Source organism: Oncorhynchus masou, chromosome 2 (assembly GCF_036934945.1).
Source record: "Oncorhynchus masou masou isolate Uvic2021 chromosome 2, UVic_Omas_1.1, whole genome shotgun sequence".
Classification (NCBI taxonomy): Eukaryota; Metazoa; Chordata; class Actinopteri; order Salmoniformes; family Salmonidae; genus Oncorhynchus; species Oncorhynchus masou.
The window spans coordinates 6,402,479-6,422,347 of NC_088213.1; the positions used below are offsets into that span (position 1 = coordinate 6,402,479).

Sequence of the window (19,869 nt, forward strand, 5' to 3'; positions counted from 1 at the left end):
CTCCTCTGGTCTGAATTATAGCCCAGTACTCTCTCTGGTCCAGTCCCTCCCTGACCCTCTCCTCTGGTCTGAATTATAGCCCAGTACTCTCTCTGGTCCAGTCCCTCCCTAACCCTTCTCTTCCCTCCCCTCCCTGACCCTCTCCTCTGGTCTGAATTATAGCCCATTACTCTCTCTGATCCAGTCTCTCCCTGACCCTCCCCTCTGGTCTGAATTATAGCCCATTACTCTCTCTGATCCAGTCCCTCCCTAACCCTTCTCTTCCCTCCCCTCCCTGACCCTGCCTCTCCTCTGGTCTGAATTATAGCCCAGTACTCTCTCTGATCCAGTCCCTCCCTGACCCTCTCCTCTGGTCTGAATTATAGCCCAGTACTCTCTCTGGTCCAGTCCCTCCCTGACCCTCTCCTCTGGTCTGAATTATAGCCCATTACTCTCTCTGGTCCAGTCCCTCCCTGACCCTCCCCTCTGGTCTGAATTATAGCCCAGTACTCTCTCTGGTCCAGTCTCTCCCTGACCCTGCCTCCCCTCTGGTCTGAATTATAGCCCATTACTCTCTCTGATCCAGTCTCTCCCTGACCCTCTCCTCTGGTCTGAATTATAGCCCATTACTCTCTCTGATCCAGTCCCTCCCTAATCCTTCTCTTCCCTCCCCTCCCTGACCCTCTCCTCTGGTCTGAATTACAGCTCAGTACTCTCTCTGATCCAGTCCCTCCCTAATCCTTCTCTTCCCTCCCCTCCCTGACCCTCTCCTCTGGTCTGAATTACAGCTCAGTACTCTCTCTGATCCAGTCCCTCCCTAACCCTTCTCTTCCCTCCCCTCCCTGACCCTCTCCTCTGGTCTGAATTAAAGCTCAGTACTCTCTCTGGTCCAGTCCCTCCCTGACCCTCTCCTCTGGTCTGAATTACAGCTCAGTACTCTCTCTGATCCAGTCCCTCCCTAACCCTTCTCTTCCCTCCCCTCCCTGACCCTCTCCTCTGGTCTGAATTAAAGCTCAGTATTCTCTCTGGTCCAGTCCCTCCCTAATCCTTCTCTTCCCTCCCCTCCCTGACCCTCTCCTCTGGTCTGAATTAAAGCTCAGTACTCTCTCTGATCCAGTCCCTCCCTAACCCTTCTCTTCCCTCCCCTCCCTGACCCTCTCCTCTGGTCTGAATTAAAGCTCAGTATTCTCTCTGGTCCAGTCCCTCCCTAATCCTTCTCTTCCCTCCCCTCCCTGACCCTCTCCTCTGGTCTGAATTAAAGCTCAGTACTCTCTCTGATCCAGTCCCTCCCTAACCCTTCTCTTCCCTCCCCTCCCTGACCCTCTCCTCTGGTCTGAATTACAGCTCAGTATTCTCTCTGGTCCAGTCCCTCCCTGACCCTCTCCTCTGGTCTGAATTATAGCTCAGTACTCTCTCTGATCCAGTCCCTTCCTAATCCTTCTCTTCCCTCCCCTCCCTGACCCTCTCCTCTGGTCTGAATTAAAGCTCAGTACTCTCTCTGATCCAGTCCCTCCCTAACCCTTCCCTCCCCTCCCTGACCCTCTCCTCTGGTCTGAATTATAGCTCAGTACTCTCTCTGATCCAGTCCCTCCCTAACCCTTCTCTTCCCTCCCCTCCCTGACCCTCTCCTCTGGTCTGAATTACAGCTCAGTATTCTCTCTGATCCAGTCCCTCCCTGACCCTCTCCTCTGGTCTGAATTATAGCTCAGTACTCTCTCTGGTCCAGTCCCTCCCTAATCCTTCTCTTCCCTCCCCTCCCTGACCCTCTCCTCTGGTCTGAATTATAGCCCAGTACTCTCTCTGGTCCAGTCTCTCCCTGACCCTGCCTCTCCTCTGGTCTGAATTATAGCCCAGTACTCTCTCTGATCCAGTCCCTCCCTGACCCTCTCCTCTGGTCTGAATTATAGCCCAGTACTCTCTCTGGTCCAGTCCCTCCCTAATCCTTCTCTTCCCTCCCCTCCCTGACCCTCTCCTCTGGTCTGAATTATAGCCCAGTACTCTCTCTGGTCCAGTCTCTCCCTGACCCTCTCCTCTGGTCTGAATTATAGCCCAGTACTCTCTCTGGTCCAGTCTCTCCCTGACCCTCTCCTCTGGTCTGAATTATAGCCCAGTACTCTCTCTGATCCAGTCCCTCCCTGACCCTCTCCTCTGGTCTGAATTATAGCCCAGTACTCTCTCTGATCCAGTCCCTCCCTGACCCTCTCCTCTGGTCTGAATTATAGCTCAGTACTCTCTCTGGTCCAGTCCCTCCCTAACCCTTCTCTTCCCTCCCCTCCCTGACCCTGCCTCCCCTCTGGTCTGAATTATAGCCCAGTACTCTCTCTGATCCAGTCCCTCCCTGACCCTCTCCTCTGGTCTGAATTATAGCCCAGTACTCTCTCTGATCCAGTCTCTCCCTGACCCTCTCCTCTGGTCTGAATTATAGCTCAGTACTCTCTGTGGTCCAGTCCCTCCCTAACCCTTCTCTTCCCTCCCCTCCCTGACCCTGCCTCCCCTCTGGTCTGAATTATAGCCCAGTACTCTCTCTGATCCAGTCCCTCCCTGACCCTCTCCTCTGGTCTGAATTATAGCTCAGTACTCTCTCTGGTCCAGTCCCTCCCTGACCCTGCCTCTCCTCTGGTCTGAATTACAGCCCAGTACTCTCTCTGGTCCAGTCCCTCCCTGACCCTCTCCTCTGGTCTGAATTATAGCCCAGTACTCTCTCTGGTCCAGTCCCTCCCTGACCCTCTCCTCTGGTCTGAATTACAGCCCAGTACTCTCTCTGGTCCAGTCCCTCCCTGACCCTCTCCTCTGGTCTGAATTATAGCCCAGTACTCTCTCTGGTCCAGTCCCTCCCTGACCCTCTCCTCTGGTCTGAATTATAGCCCAGTACTCTCTCTGATCCAGTCCCTCCCTGACCCTCTCCTCTGGTCTGAATTATAGCCCAGTACTCTCTCTGGTCCAGTCCCTCCCTAATCCTTCTCTTCCCTCCCCTCCCTGACCCTCTCCTCTGGTCTGAATTATAGCCCAGTACTCTCTCTGGTCCAGTCTCTCCCTGACCCTCTCCTCTGGTCTGAATTATAGCCCAGTACTCTCTCTGGTCCAGTCTCTCCCTGACCCTCTCCTCTGGTCTGAATTATAGCCCAGTACTCTCTCTGATCCAGTCCCTCCCTGACCCTCTCCTCTGGTCTGAATTATAGCCCAGTACTCTCTCTGATCCAGTCCCTCCCTGACCCTCCCCTCTGGTCTGAATTATTGCCCAGTACTCTCTCTGGTCCAGTCTCTCCCTGACCCTCTCCTCTGGTCTGAATTATAGCCCAGTACTCTCTCTGGTCCAGTCTCTCCCTGACCCTCTCCTCTGGTCTGAATTATAGCCCAGTACTCTCTCTGATCCAGTCCCTCCCTGACCCTCTCCTCTGGTCTGAATTATAGCCCAGTACTCTCTCTGATCCAGTCCCTCCCTGACCCTCTCCTCTGGTCTGAATTATAGCTCAGTACTCTCTCTGGTCCAGTCCCTCCCTAACCCTTCTCTTCCCTCCCCTCCCTGACCCTGCCTCCCCTCTGGTCTGAATTATAGCCCAGTACTCTCTCTGATCCAGTCCCTCCCTGACCCTCTCCTCTGGTCTGAATTATAGCCCAGTACTCTCTCTGATCCAGTCTCTCCCTGACCCTCTCCTCTGGTCTGAATTATAGCTCAGTACTCTCTCTGGTCCAGTCCCTCCCTAACCCTTCTCTTCCCTCCCCTCCCTGACCCTGCCTCCCCTCTGGTCTGAATTATAGCCCAGTACTCTCTCTGATCCAGTCCCTCCCTGACCCTCTCCTCTGGTCTGAATTATAGCTCAGTACTCTCTCTGGTCCAGTCCCTCCCTGACCCTGCCTCTCCTCTGGTCTGAATTACAGCCCAGTACTCTCTCTGGTCCAGTCCCTCCCTGACCCTCTCCTCTGGTCTGAATTACAGCTCAGTACTCTCTCTGGTCCAGTCCCTCCCTGACCCTCTCCTCTGGTCTGAATTATAGCCCAGTACTCTCTCTGGTCCAGTCCCTCCCTGACCCTCTCCTCTGGTCTGAATTATAGCCCAGTACTCTCTCTGGTCCAGTCTCTCCCTAACCTCTCTCCTCCTCCCTCTCTCCTCCCTCCCTCCCCTCTCTCTCCTCCCTCCCCTCCCCTCTCTCCTCCTCCTCTCTCTCTCCTCCCTCCCCTCCCTTCTCTCTCCTCCTCTCTCTCCTCTCTCCTCTCTCTCCTCCTCCCTCCTCTCTCTCCTCCTTCCTCAGTGTGATGGGGATCCCCTGTAACGTAATTAAACCCAAAGAGGTGTCCAAGCTCCACCCCCTGGTGAATATTCATGACCTAGTGGGGGCGCTCCACCTGCCGGGGGATGCCGTGGTGTCACCGCCTGACGTCAACCACGCCCTCGCCACAGCAGCAGTCGGACACGGTGAGACAGTAAAACCAAGGATGGACTATTGTTCGGCCTGCAAGCCTAAAATGCCCAGGTTTTCCAGAAATCCTGATTGGATGATTCTAGATTTCCTGCTTGTTCCATCCTGATTTGGGGGAATTTTCCAACCGGGATTTCTGGAAAAACTGCATTTTAGGAAGAATCCTGCAATTTTTGCAAGCCTATCTGTAGTGGAGGTTTCAATAGAAAGTTACAACCATGTGGTTTCACCATCAGTTAGAATGTAATGAAGCCAGAAAGCAAGGCTTCTGTAGGAAAGGTCGAAGGTGTGGCCTGCCAAGGTCGAAGGTGTGGCCTGCCAGGGTGTGGCCTGTCAAGGGCCCGGGTGTGGCCTGCCAACGGGCCAGGGTGTGGCCTGCCAACGGGCCAGGGTGTGGCCTGCCAAGGGGCCAAGGTGTGGCCTGTCAAGGGGCCAGGGTGTTGCCTGCCAAGCAGAGTGAGTTCGTCAGTGCCCAGGGGGCATCTCTTTGGCTAATTTGCCATCATGCTACTCCAATCAAACTCACGATGAACTATTGATAGTGTTTGTCATGTTTGATCACATTGTACCTTTCTACATGAAAACATGTACAGTTGAAGTTGGACATTTACATACACTTAGGTTGGAGTCATTAAAACTCATTTTTCAACCACTCCACAAATGTTTTGTTAGCAAACTATAGTTTTGGCAAGTCTGTTAGGACATCTACTTTGTGCATGACACAAGTCAAATTATGTGGATATATTGAAGCAACATCTCAAGACATCAGTCAGGAAGTTAAAGCTTGGTCGCAAATGGGTCTTCCAAATGGACAATGACCCCAAGCATACATCCAAAGTTGTGTCAAAATGGCTTAAGGACAGCAAAGTGAAGGTATTGGAGTGGCCATCACAAAGCCTTGACCTCAATCATATAGAAAATCTGTGGGCAGAACTGAAAAAGCGTGTGCGAGCAAGGAGGCCTACAAACCTGACTCAGTTACACCAGCTCTGTCAGGAGGCCTACAAACCTGACTCAGTTACACCAGCTCTGTCAGGAGGCCTACAAACCTGACTCAGTTACACCAGCTCTGTCAGGAGGCCTACAAACCTGACTCAGTTACACCAGCTCTGTCAGGAGGAATCAGCCAGAATTCACCCAACTTATTGTGGAAAGCTACCTGAAATGTTGACCCAAGTTAAACAATTTAAAGGCAATGATACCAAATATCAATTGAGTGTATGTAAACTTCTGAACCACTGGGAATGTGATGAAAGAAATAAAAGCTGAAATAAATCATTCTCTCTACTATTATTCTGACATTTCACATTCTTAAAATAAAGTGGTGATCCTAACAGATTAAATATCATGAATTGTGAGAAACTGAGTTTAAATGCATTTGGTTAAGGTGTATGTAAACTTCTGACTTCAACTGTTTGACATGTTCTGATCTCCAGGAGTCCAGATCCACCACAGTTAACCATGTTCTGATCTCCAGGAGCCCAGATCCACCACAGTTAACCATGTTCTGATCTCCAGGTGCCCAGATCCTCCACAGTTAACCATGTTCTGATCTCCAGGAGCCCAGATCCACCACAGTTAACCATGTTCTGATCTCCAGGAGTCCAGATCCACCACAGTTAACCATGTTCTGATCTCCAGGAGTCCAGATCCACCACAGTTAACCATGTTCTGATCTCCAGGTGCCCAGATCCTCCACAGTTAACCATGTTCTGATCTCCAGGAGCCCAGATCCACCACAGTTAACCATGTTCTGATCTCCAGGAGCCCAGATCCACCACAGTCAACCATGTTCTGATCTCCAGGAGTCCAGATCCACCACAGTTAACCATGTTCTGATCTCCAGGTGCCCAGATCCTCCACAGTTAACCATGTTCTGATCTCCAGGAGTCCAGATCCACCACAGTTAACCATGTTCTGATCTCCAGGAGTCCAGATCCACCACAGTTAACCATGTTCTGATCTCCAGGAGTCCAGATCCACCACAGTTAACCATGTTCTGATCTCCAGGAGCCCAGATCCACCACAGTTAACCATGTTCTGATCTCCAGGAGCCCAGATCCACCACAGTTAACCATGTTCTGATCTCCAGGAGTCCAGATCCACCACAGTTAACCATGTTCTGATCTCCAGGAGTCCAGATCCACCACAGTTAACCATGTTCTGATCTCCAGGAGTCCAGATCCACCACAGTTAACCATGTTCTGATCTCCAGGAGCCCAGATCCACCACAGTTAACCATGTTCTGATCTCCAGGAGCCCAGATCCACCACAGTTAACCATGTTCTGATCTCCAGGAGTCCAGATCCACCACAGTTAACCATGTTCTGATCTCCAGGAGTCCAGATCCACCACAGTTAACCATGTTCTGATCTCCAGGAGTCCAGATCCACCACAGTTAACCATGTTCTGATCTCCAGGAGTCCAGATCCACCACAGTTAACCATGTTCTGATCTCCAGGAGTCCAGATCCACCACAGTTAACCATGTTCTGATCTCCAGGAGTCCAGATCCACCACAGTTAACCATGTTCTGATCTCCAGGAGTCCAGATCCACCACAGTTAACCATGTTCTGATCTCCAGGAGCCCAGATCCACCACAGTTAACCATGTTCTGATCTCCAGGAGTCCAGATCCACCACAGTTAACCATGTTCTGATCTCCAGGAGTCCAGATCCATGAGCGCACCACAGTCAACCATGTTCTGATGGAGAAGGGACATGTGACAGCGGTGGAGACGGACAGAGGAGCCATCGAGTGTGAATACTTTGTCAACTGTGCAGGACAGGTGAACCTCTCTCTATCCATTATATATGTGTGTGTGTGTGTGTGTGTGTGTGTGTGTGTGTGTGTGTGTGTGTGTGTGACTGTAAATGACATGGGGTCTCTCCCTCCACTAGTCTTTAGACAGTTAACAGCTAGACAGCTCTCTTCAGCCCAACTGATCTCTAAGGTTTCATAACGCGTTATGAATGATAGGATGGGTCCTATTTAGTGCACTAGAATAAGGAACCATTTGGGACACAATCATGCTGTATATGAAGTGTTGTAACTAGCTGTCTCTGAGGTTTCTAATCTAAAGACTCTCTGGGTGTAGGAGCTGGACCAGGCCAGTGTTGTATCTAATATAAAGACTCTCTAGGTGTAGGAGCTGGACCAGGCCAGTGTTGTATCTAATCTAAAGACTCTCTGGGTGTAGGAGCTGGACCAGGCCAGTGTTGTATCTAATCTAAAGACTCTCTGGGTGTAGGAGCTGGACCAGGCCAGTGTTGTATCTAATCTAAAGACTCTCTGGGTGTAGGAGCTGGACCAGGCCAGTGTTGTATCTAATCTAAAGACTCTCTGGGTGTAGGAGCTGGACCAGGCCAGTGTTGTATCTAATCTAAAGACTCTCTGGGTGTAGGAGCTGGACCAGGCCAGTGTTGTATCTAATCTAAAGACTCTCTGGGTGTAGGAGCTGGACCAGGCCAGTGTTGTATCTAATCTAAAGACTCTCTGGGTGTAGGAGCTGGACCAGGCCAGTGTTGTATCTAATCTAAAGACTCTCTGGGTGTAGGAGCTAGACCAGGCCAGTGTTGTATCTAATCTAAAGACTCTCTGGGTGTAGGAGCTGGACCAGGCCAGTGTTGTATCTAATCTAAAGACTCTCTGGGTGTAGGAGCTGGACCAGGCCAGTGTTGTATCTAATCTAAAGACTCTCTGGGTGTAGGAGCTGGACCAGGCCAGTGTTGTATCTAATATAAAGACTCTCTGGGTGTAGGAGCTGGACCAGGCCAGTGTTGTATCTAATATAAAGACTCTCTGGGTGTAGGAGCTGGACCAGGCCAGTGTTGTATCTAATCTAAAGACTCTCTGGGTGTAGGAGCTGGACCAGGCCAGTGTTGTATCTAATCTAAAGACTCTCTGGGTGTAGGAGCTGGACCAGGCCAGTGTTGTATCGAATCTAAAGACTCTCTGGGTGTAGGAGCTGGACCAGGCCAGTGTTGTATCGAATCTAAAGACTCTCTGGGTGTAGGAGCTGGACCAGGCCAGTGTTGTATCTAATCTAAAGACTCTCTGGGTGTAGGAGCTGGACCAGGCCAGTGTTGTATCTAATCTAAAGACTCTCTGGGTGTAGGAGCTGGACCAGGCCAGTGTTGTATCTAATCTAAAGACTCTCTGGGTGTAGGAGCTGGACCAGGCCAGTGTTGTATCTAATCTAAAGACTCTCTGGGTGTAGGAGCTGGACCAGGCCAGTGTTGTATCTAATCTAAAGACTCTCTGGGTGTAGGAGCTGGACCAGGCCAGTGTTGTATCTAATCTAAAGACTCTCTGGGTGTAGGAGCTGGACCAGGCCAGTGTTGTATCTAATCTAAAGACTCTCTGGGTGTAGGAGCTGGACCAGGCCAGTGTTGTATCTAATCTAAAGACTCTCTGGGTGTAGGAGCTGGACCAGGCCAGTGTTGTATCTAATCTAAAGACTCTCTGGGTGTAGGAGCTGGACCAGGCCAGTGTTGTATCTAATCTAAAGACTCTCTGGGTGTAGGAGCTGGACCAGGCCAGTGTTGTATCTAATCTAAAGACTCTCTGGGTGTAGGAGCTGGACCAGGCCAGTGTTGTATCTAATCTAAAGACTCTCTGGGTGTAGGAGCTGGACCAGGCCAGTGTTGTATCTAATCTAAAGACTCTCTGGGTGTAGGAGCTGGACCAGGCCAGTGTTGTATCTAATCTAAAGACTCTCTGGGTGTAGGAGCTGGACCAGGCCAGTGTTGTATCTAATCTAAAGACTCTCTGGGTGTAGGAGCTGGACCAGGCCAGTGTTGTATCTAATCTAAAGACTCTCTGGGTGTAGGAGCTGGACCAGGCCAGTGTTGTATCTAATCTAAAGACTCTCTGGGTGTAAGAGCTGGACCAGGCCAGTGTTGTATCTAATCTAAAGACTCTCTGGGTGTAGGAGCTGAACCAGGCCAGTGTTGTATCTAATATAAAGACTCTCTGGGTGTAGGAGCTGGACCAGGCCAGTGTTGTATCTAATCTAAAGACTCTCTGGGTGTAGGAGCTGGACCAGGCCAGTGTTGTATCTAATCTAAAGACTCTCTGGGTGTAGGAGCTGGACCAGGCCAGTGTTGTATCTAATCTAAAGACTCTCTGGGTGTAGGAGCTGGACCAGGCCAGTGTTGTATCTAATCTAAAGACTCTCTGGGTGTAGGAGCTGGACCAGGCCAGTGTTGTATCTAATCTAAAGACTCTCTGGGTGTAGGACCTGGACCAGGCCAGTGAAGTGTTGTAACTAGCTGTCTCTGAAGTTTCTAGAAGTGCTCATATCATAGGGGTTTATGAATGCTATATGATGTGTTATAACTGTCCTATGTATGTTCTACAGTGGGCGTATGAGCTGGGCCAGGCCAGTGAGACCAAGGTGTCTGTTCCTCTCCATGGATGTGAACACTTCTACCTGCTCTCCAAACCTCTACCAGAGCCTCTACAGCCCAGAACCCCAGGTGAGTCTACCTCCTCTACAGCCCAGAACCCCAGGTGAGTCTACCTCCTCTACAGCCCAGCACCCCAGGTGAGTCTACCTCCTCTATAGCCCAGAACCCCAGGTGAGTCTACCTCCTCTATAGCCCAGAACCCCAGGTGAGTCTACCTCCTCTATAGCCCAGAACCCCAGGTGAGTCTACCTCCTCTCCAGCCCAGAACCCCAGGTGAGTCTACCTCCTCTACAGCCCAGCACCCCAGGTGAGTCTACCTCCTCTATAGCCCAGAACCCCAGGTGAGTCTACCTCCTCTCCAGCCCAGCACCCCAGGTGAGTCTACCTCCTCTATAGCCCAGAACCCCAGGTGAGTCTACCTCCTCTACAGCCCAGCACCCCAGGTGAGTCTACCTCCTCTACAGCCCAGAACCCCAGGTGAGTCTACCTCCTCTATAGCCCAGAACCCCAGGTGAGTCTACCTCCTCTACAGCCCAGAACCCCAGGTGAGTCTACCTCCTCTCAGAGCCTCTACAGCCCAGCACCCCAGGTGAGTCTACCTCCTCTACAGCCCAGCACCCCAGGTGAGTCTACCTCCTCTACAGCCCAGAACCCCAGGTGAGTCTACCTCCTCTATAGCCCAGCACCCCAGGTGAGTCTACCTCCTCTCAGAGCCTCTACAGCCCAGCACCCCAGGTGAGTCTACCTCCTCTATAGCCCAGCACCCCAGGTGAGTCTACCTCCTCTACAGCCCAGCACCCCAGGTGAGTCTACCTCCTCTACAGCCCAGCACCCCAGGTGAGTCTACCTCCTCTATAGCCCAGAACCCCAGGTGAGTCTACCTCCTCTACAGCCCAGAACCCCAGGTGAGTCTACCTCCTCTACAGCCCAGAACCCCAGGTGAGTCTACCTCCTCTACAGCCCAGCACCCCAGGTGAGTCTACCTCCTCTATAGCCCAGAACCCCAGGTGAGTCTACCTCCTCTACAGCCCAGCACCCCAGGTGAGTCTACCTCCTCTACAGCCCAGAACCCCAGGTGAGTCTACCTCCTCTATAGCCCAGCACCCCAGGTGAGTCTACCTCCTCTACAGCCCAGCACCCCAGGTGAGTCTACCTCCTCTCAGAGCCTCTCCAGCCCAGCACCCCAGGTGAGTCTACCTCCTCTACAGCCCAGCACCCCAGGTGAGTCTACCTCCTCTACAGCCCAGAACCCCAGGTGAGTCTACCTCCTCTATAGCCCAGCACCCCAGGTGAGTCTACCTCCTCTCAGAGCCTCTACAGCCCAGCACCCCAGGTGAGTCTACCTCCTCTCAGAGCCTCTACAGCCCAGCACCCCAGGTGAGTCTACCTCCTCTACAGCCCAGAACCCCAGGTGAGTCTACCTCCTCTATAGCCCAGCACCCCAGGTGAGTCTACCTCCTCTATAGCCCAGAACCCCAGGTGAGTCTACCTCCTCTATAGCCCAGCACCCCAGGTGAGTCTACCTCCTCTACAGCCCAGAACCCCAGGTGAGTCTACCTCCTCTACAGCCCAGCACCCCAGGTGAGTCTACCTCTACAGCCCAGAACCCCAGGTGAGTCTACCTCCTCTACAGCCCAGCACCCCAGGTGAGACTACCTCCTCTCAGAGCCTCTACAGCCCAGCACCCCAGGTGAGTCTACCTCCTCTACAGCCCAGAACCCCAGGTGAGTCTACCTCCTCTACAGCCCAGCACCCCAGGTGAGTCTACCTCCTCTACAGCCCAGCACCCCAGGTGAGTCTACCTCCTCTACAGCCCAGCACCCCAGGTGAGACTACCTCCTCTACAGCCCAGCACCCCAGGTGAGTCTACCTCCTCTACAGCCCAGAACCCCAGGTGAGTCTACCTCCTCTACAGCCCAGAACCCCAGGTGAGTCTACCTCCTCTACAGCCCAGCACCCCAGGTGAGTCTACCTCCTCTCAGAGCCTCTACAGCCCAGAACCCCAGGTGAGTCTACCTCCTCTACAGCCCAGCACCCCAGGTGAGTCTACCTCCTCTATAGCCCAGAACCCCAGGTGAGTCTACCTCCTCTCAGAGCCTCTACAGCCCAGAACCCCAGGTGAGTCTACCTCCTCTATAGCCCAGAACCCCAGGTGAGTCTACCTCCTCTACAGCCCAGAACCCCAGGTGAGTCTACCTCCTCTATAGCCCAGAACCCCAGGTGAGACTACCTCCTCTATAGCCCAGCACCCCAGGTGAGTCTACCTCCTCTACAGCCCAGAACCCCAGGTGAGTCTACCTCCTCTACAGCCCAGAACCCCAGGTGAGTCTACCTCCTCTACAGCCCAGCACCCCAGGTGAGTCTACCTCCTCTATAGCCCAGAACCCCAGGTGAGTCTACCTCCTCTACAGCCCAGAACCCCAGGTGAGTCTACCTCCTCTACAGCCCAGCACCCCAGGTGAGTCTACCTCCTCTACAGCCCAGCACCCCAGGTGAGTCTACCTCCTCTATAGCCCAGAACCCCAGGTGAGACTACCTCCTCCTCCTCTATCCATAGGTTGGAGAACGTCCTCCGGAAGTTGTCGTAATTACTGTGTAAGTCTATGGAAGGGGGTGAGAACCATGAGCCTCCTAGGTTTTGTTTTGAAGTCGATGTGCCCAGAGGAGGACGGAAACTAGCTGTCCTCCGGCTACACTATGGTGCTGCTGAGGCTACTGTGACCATTGCAAAACGGTGTGTTTTAATCAATGATTTGGTAACATGCAAATATTTTTTGTGTAGTTTTATCTAAATGGGATAACCTTTTTAATGTTTTACTATTTTAAATGTTTATGAAATTCACTGAGGGGGATGGTCCTCCCCTTCCTCCTCTGAGGAGCCTCCGCTGGCCTGAACTCTGTCCTGTCTGGTGGTTAGGGTCAGGGTTAGACTGTGTTGTAACTGTGTATCTCTGTGTGTTCTCTCTAGTGGTGATGGATATGGACGGGAGGATCTATGTGAGAGCGTGGCAGGGAGGGGTCCTGTCTGGAGGTTAGGGTCAGGGTTAGACTGTGTTGTAACGGTGTATCTCTGTGTGTTCTCTCTAGTGGTGATGGATATGGACGGGAGGATCTATGTGAGAGCGTGGCAGGGAGGGGTCCTGTCTGGAGGTTAGGGTCAGGGTTAGACTGTGTTGTAACGGTGTATCTCTGTGTGTTCTCTCTAGTGGTGATGGATATGGACGGGAGGATCTATGTGAGAGCATGGCAGGGAGGGGTCCTCTCTGGAGGATTTGAGAAGAACCCTAAACCCATCTTCACCGAGGGACGTAACCAGCTGGAGATTCAGACCATGCAGGAGGACTGGGACCACTTCGGTAAAAGACGGGGGTGATTGTTCTATAACGGCACCCTATTCTGTGTATGTTGCCACGGCTACTGTAAAACACGGAGTCCATTTAGTTTTGTTTTCCACAGCGACTTTGTGAGTGCATACATTTTAAAATGGGTTGGCCCCAGTGGGAATCGAACCCATGATGTTGGCGCACACTCTTACCAACTGAGACAGTATGGGTTGGCCCCAGTGGGAATCGAACCCATGATGTTGGCGTACACTCTTACCAACTGAGACAGTATGGGTTGGCCCCAGTAGGAATCGAACCCATGATGTTGGCGCACACTCTTACCAACTGAGACAGTATGGGTTGGCCCCAGTGGGAATCGAACCCATGATGTTGGCGCACACTCTTACCAACTGAGACAGTATGGGTTGGCCCCAGTGGGAATCGAACCCATGATGTTGGCGTACACTCTTACCAACTGAGACAGTATGGGTTGGCCCCAGTGGGAATCGAACCCATGATATTGGCGCACACTCTTACCAACTGAGACAGTATGGGTTGGCCCCAGTGGGAATCGAACCCATGATGTTGGCGCACACTCTTACCAACTGAGACAGTATGGGTTGGCCCCAGTGGGAATCGAACCCATGATGTTGGCGCACACTCTTACCAACTGATACAGTACCAACTAACCCATACTGGTTATATACTGTGTTTATTTGAGGTGGTTATATACCATAGTAACTGACCGGTCCATAGTGTCTCTACCTAACCCCCTCTCTTACCCCCTCTCTCACCCCCCCTATAGAACCCATGCTGTCAGCCCTGTTGAGGAGGATGGTGTAGTTAGAGGTGTTTCTCTACCTTACCCCCTCTCTCACCTCCTCCCTCCCCCTGAAGAGCCCATGCTGTCAGCCCTGTTGAGGAGGATGGTGTAGTTAGAGGTGTTTCTCTACCTTACCCCCTCTCTCACCTCCTCCCTCCCCCTGAAGAGCCCATGCTGTCAGCCCTGTTGAGGAGGATGGTGTAGTTAGAGGTGTTTCTCTACCTTACCCCCTCTCTCACCTCCTCCCTCCCCCTGAAGAGCCCATGCTGTCAGCCCTGTTGAGGAGGATGGTGTAGTTAGAGGTGTTTCTCTACCTTACCCCCTCTCTCACCTCCTCCCTCCCCCTGTAGAACCCATGCTGTCAGCCCTGTTGAGGAGGATGGTGTAGTTCGAGGTGTTTCTCTACCTTACCCCCTCTCTTACCCCCTCCCTCCCCCTGTAGAGCCCATGCTGTCAGCCCTGTTGAGGAGGATGGTGTAGTTCGAGGTGTTTCTCTACCTAACCCCCTCTCTTACCCCCTCCCTCCCCCTGAAGAGCCCATGCTGTCAGCCCTGTTGAGGAGGATGGTGTAGTTCGAGGTGTTTCTCTACCTAACCCCCTCTCTTACCCCCTCCCTCCCCCTGAAGAGCCCATGCTGTCAGCCCTGTTGAGGAGGATGGTGTAGTTCGAGGTGTTTCTCTACCTAACCCCCTCTCTTACCCCCTCCCTCCCCCTGTAGAGCCCATGCTGTCAGCCTTGTTGAGGAGGATGCCAGAACTAGAAGTGTGTGAGATCCAGCAGCTGGTCAACTGTCCTGAGTCGTTCACCCCAGACATGCGCTGTCTGATGGGGGAGACACCGGGGGTGCACGGCTACTTCGTCCTGGCTGGAATGAACGCCTCTGGCCTGGCCTTCGCTGGAGGAGCAGGAAAGTAAGGAGAGGACATTTCCAGTACATCTACTTTAGGGTTGAGAGTGAGAACGACAGGACATTTCCAGTACATCTACTTTAGGGTTGAGAGTGAGAACGACGGGACATTTCCAGTACATCTACTTTAGGGTTGAGAGTGAGAACGACAGGACATTTCCAGTACATCTACTTTAGGGTTGAGAGTGAGAACGACGGGACATTTCCAGTACATCTACTTTAGGGTTGAGAGTGAGAACGACAGGACATTTCCAGCACATCTACTTTAGGGTTGAGAGTGAGAACGACAGGACATTTCCAGTACATCTACTTTAGGATTGAGAGTGAGAACGACGGGACATTTCCAGTACATCTACTTTAGGGTTGAGAGTGAGAACGACAGGACATTTCCAGTACATCTACTTTAGGGTTGAGAGTGAGAACGACAGGACATTTCCAGTACATCTACTTTAGGGTTGAGAGTGAGAACGACAGGACATTTCCAGTACATCTACTTTAGGGTTGAGAGTGAGAACGACAGGACATTTCCAGTACATCTACTTTAGGGTTGAGAGTGAGAACGACAGGACATTTCCAGTACATCTACTTTAGGGTTGAGAGTGAGAACGACAGGACATTTCCAGTACATCTATGATGGCAAGCAAACAAAACATGAACATTTAAGGACTGAATTTGTTGATGAAAACAGTCCTGATGTTACAACGTAGTCGGAGTGTGGTAGACTGAGTGTGGCAGACTGAGTGTGGCAGACTGAGTGTGGTAGACCTGAGTGTGGTAGACCTGAGTGTGGTAGACCTGAGTGTGGTAGACCTGAGTGTGGTAGACCTGAGTGTGGCAGGCTGAGTGTGGTAGACTGAGTGTGGTAGACCTGAGTGTGGTAGACCTGAGTGTGGTAGACCTGAGTGTGGTAGACCTGAGTGTGGTAGACCTGAGTGTGGTAGACCTGAGTGTGGTAGACCTGAGTGTGGTAGACCTGAGTGTGGCAGACTGAGTGTGGTAGACCTGAGTGTGGTAGACCTGAGTGTGGTAGACCTGAGTGTGGTAGACCTGAGTGTGGTAGACCTGAGTGTGGTAGACCTGAGTGTGGTAGACCTGAGTGTGGTAGACCTGAGTGTGGTAGACTGAGTGTGGCAGGCTGAGTGTGGCAGACTGAGTGTGGTAGACTGAGTGTGGCAGACTGAGTGTGGTAGACTGAGTGTGGCAGGCTGAGTGTGGCAGGCTGAGTGTGGCAGACTGAGTGTGGCAGACTGAGTGTGGTAGACTGAGTGTGGTAGACTGAGTGTGGCAGACTGAGTGTGGTAGACTGAGTGTGGCAGGCTGAGTGTGGCAGGCTGAGTGTGGCAGGCTGAGTGTGGCAGGCTGAGTGTGGCAGGCTGAGTGTGGTAGACTGAGTGTGGCAGGCTGAGTGTGGCAGGCTGAGTGTGGCAGGCTGAGTGTGGCAGACTGAGTGTGGCAGACTGAGTGTGGTAGACTGAGTGTGGTAGACTGAGTGTGGCAGACTGAGTGTGGCAGACTGAGTGTGGCAGACTGAGTGTGGCAGGCTGAGTGTGGCAGGCTGAGTGTGGCAGGCTGAGTGTGGCAGGCTGAGTGTGGCAGGCTGAGTGTGGCAGACTGAGTGTGGCAGACTGAGTGTGGCAGACTGAGTGTGGCAGACTGAGTGTGGCAGGCTGAGTGTGGCAGGCGGAGTGTGGCAGGCGGAGTATCGAACCTAATATTAGTCTGGTTCATATTCTCCCCATGGAGCATGGAGTATCGTAGACAGAGTATCGTAGAATCTTACTATGGTAGATGTGGTATTGTTGTCGGGGCCTAAAATTAACACCCCCACCTTCCACCTGCCAAATGCGGGTAGATTTTGGCATGTAAGACCTCTTTCAGGTCTCCGCGGTGTCGGGTGGTCGGGTCTCCGCGGTGTCGGGTGGTCGGGTCTCCGCGGTGTCGGGTGGTCGGGTCTCCGCGGTGTCGGGTGGTCGGGTCTCCGCGGTGTCGGGTGGTCGGGTCTCCGCGGTGTCGGGTGGTCGGGTCTCCGCGGTGTCGGGTGGTCGGGTCTCTGCGGTGTCGGGTTTTCAAGACTCCGCGGTGTCGGGTGGTCAGGTCTCCGCGGTGTCGGGTGGTCAGGTCTCCGCGGTGTCGGGTGGTCAGGTCTCCGCGGTGTCGGGTGGTCAGGTCTCCGCGGTGTCGGGTGGTCAGGTCTCCGCGGTGTTGGGTGGTCAGGTCTCCGCGGTGTTGGGTGGTCAGGTTTCCGCGGTGTCGGGTGGTCAGGTCTCCGCGGTGTCGGGTGGTGTTAATAATGGGATTTATGTTTAATGAATGATTAGAATATACCACCCTGAAACCATATGATTGTATGAAATTGATTAGAATCATGAGATTATTCTAATGATGTGTGTCGTTTTAGTCAGTAGAATTATCCATCCGTGAGTGTAGTTTTTAGTCAGAATTAGGGTATAACAATATATCTGTACAATATGTCTATTGTAGTATCTTAAAACCAGACCGTCTGAGCCAGATTCGGTGCCGACCTTGGCTGGGGGCCACAGAGTACCTCCCAGGGTCTCTCCTTCTTGAGGGAGGACAGGGAGTGATTCTCACGGACTCCCCTAATGTTTGTGGGCTGGGTGGCAGGACAGTGTGTGAGTAGGATACCTAATGTTTGTGGGCTGGGTAGCAGGACAGTGTGTGAGTAGGATACCTAATGTTTGTGGGCTGGGTAGCAGGACAGTGTGTGTGTGTAGGATACCTAATCTTTGTGGGCTGGGTAGCAGGACAGTGTGTGTGTGTAGGATACCTAATGTTTGTTGGCTGGGTTGCAGGACAGTGTGTGTGTAGGATACCTAATGTTTGTCGGCTGGGTAGCAGGACAGTGTGTGAGTAGGATACGTAATGTTTGTGGTCAGGTCTCCGCGGTGTCGGGTGGTCGGGTCTCCGCGGTGTCGGGTGGTCGGGTCTCCGCGGTGTCGGGTGGTCAGGTCTCCGCGGTGTCGGGTGGTCAGGTCTCCGCGGTGTCGGGTGGTCAGGTCTCCGCGGTGTCGGGTGGTCAGGTCTCCGCGGTGTCGGGTGGTCAGGTCTCCGCGGTGTCGGGTGGTCAGGTCTCTGCGGTGTCGGGTGGTCATGTCTCCGCAGTGTCGGGTTTTCAAGACTCCGCGGTGTCGGGTGGTCAGGTCTCCGCGGTGTTGGGTGGTCAGGTCTCCGCGGTGTCGGGTGGTCAGGTTTCCGCGGTGTCGGGTGGTCAGGTCTCCGCGGTGTCGGGTGGTGTTAATAATGGGATTTATGTTTAATGAATGATTAGAATATACCACCCTGAAACCATATGATTGTATGAAATTGATTAGAATCATGAGATTATTCAAATGATGTGTGTCGTTTTAGTCAGTAGAATTATCCATCCGTGAGTGTAGTTTTTAGTCAGAATTAGGGTATAACAATATATCTGTACAATATGTCTATTGTAGTATCTTAAAACCAGACCGTCTGAGCCAGATTCGGTGCCGACCTTGGCTGGGGGCCACAGAGTACCTCCCAGGGTCTCTCCTTCTTGAGGGAGGACAGGGAGTGATTCTCACGGACTCCCCTAATGTTTGTGGGCTGGGTAGCAGGACAGTGTGTGAGTAGGATACCTAATGTTTGTGGGCTGGGTAGCAGGACAGTGTGTGAGTAGGATACCTAATCTTTGTGGGCTGGGTAGCAGGACAGTGTTTGAGTAGGATACCTAATGTTTGTGGGCTGGGTAGCAGGACAGTGTTTGAGTAGGATACCTAATGTTTGTGGGCTGGGTGGCAGGACAGTGTGTGAGTAGGATACCTAATGTTTGTGGGCTGGGTAGCAGGACAGTGTTTGAGTAGGATACCTAATGTTTGTCGGCTGGGTGGCAGGACAGTGTGTGTGTAGGATACCTAATGTTTGTGGGCTGGGTAGCAGGACAGTGCGTGAGTAGGATACCTAATGTTTGTGGGCTGGGTAGCAGGACAGTGTGTGTGTAGGATACCTAATGTTTGTGGGCTGGGTAGCAGGACAGTGTGTGTGTAGGATACCTAATGTTTGTGGGCTGGGTAACAGGACAGTGTGTGTGTAGGATACCTAATGTTTGTGGGCTGGGTAGCAGGACAGTGTGTGAGTAGGATACCTAATGTTTGTGGGCTGGGTAGCAGGACAGTGTGTGTGTAGGATACCTAATGTTTGTCGGCTGGGTAGCAGGACAGTGTGTGAGTAGGATACGTAATGTTTGTGGGATGGGTAGCAGGACAGTGTGTGTGTAGGATACCTAATGTTTGTGGGCTGGGTAGCAGGACAGTGTGTGTGTAGGATACCTAATGTTTGTGGGCGGGTAGCAGGACAGTGTGTGAGTAGGATACCTAATGTTTGTGGGCTGGGTAGCAGGACAGTGTGTGTGTAGGATACCTAATGTTTGTGGGCGGGTAGCAGGACAGTGTGTGTGTAGGATACCTAATGTTTGTGGGCTGGGTAGCAGGACAGTGTGTGTGTAGGATATCTAATCTTTGTGGGCTGGGTAGCAGGACAGTGTGTGAGTAGGATACCTAATGTTTGTGGGCTGGGTAGCAGGACAGTGTGTGAGTAGGATACCTAATGTTTGTGGGCTGGGTGGCAGGACAGTGTGTGTGTAGGATACCTAATGTTTGTGGGCTGGGTAGCAGGACAGTGTTTGAGTAGGATACCTAATGTTTGTGGGCTGGGTAGCAGGACAGTGTGTGAGTAGGATACCTAATGTTTGTGGGCTGGGTAGCAGGACAGTGTGTGTGTAGGATACCTAATCTTTGTGGGCTGGGTAGCAGGACAGTGTGTGAGTAGGATACCTAATCTTTGTGGGCTGGGTAGCAGGACAGTGTGTGAGTAGGATACCTAATCTTTGTGGGCTGGGTGGCAGGACAGTGTGTGAGTAGGATACCCAATATTTGTGGGCTGGGTAACAGGACAGTGTGTGAGTAGGATACCTAATCTTTGTGGGCTGGGTAGCAGGACAGTGTGTGAGTAGGATACCCAATCTTTGTGG

General features: G+C 52.3%; 1 protein-coding gene across 1 annotated transcript in view; it reads left to right on the forward strand.

The window, feature by feature from the left end:
- Positions 1 to 19,869, forward strand: part of LOC135554633 (pyruvate dehydrogenase phosphatase regulatory subunit, mitochondrial-like) — a 61,582-nt gene that overhangs the window by 13,042 nt on the left and 28,671 nt on the right. Inside the window, exons 4-8 of the mRNA XM_064987043.1 lie at positions 4,230 to 4,393; positions 7,064 to 7,185; positions 9,760 to 9,877; positions 13,015 to 13,164; positions 14,673 to 14,865. Coding sequence (XP_064843115.1) covers positions 4,230 to 4,393; positions 7,064 to 7,185; positions 9,760 to 9,877; positions 13,015 to 13,164; positions 14,673 to 14,865 — 747 coding nt within the window. The remainder of the gene's footprint in view (positions 1 to 4,229; positions 4,394 to 7,063; positions 7,186 to 9,759; positions 9,878 to 13,014; positions 13,165 to 14,672; positions 14,866 to 19,869) is intronic.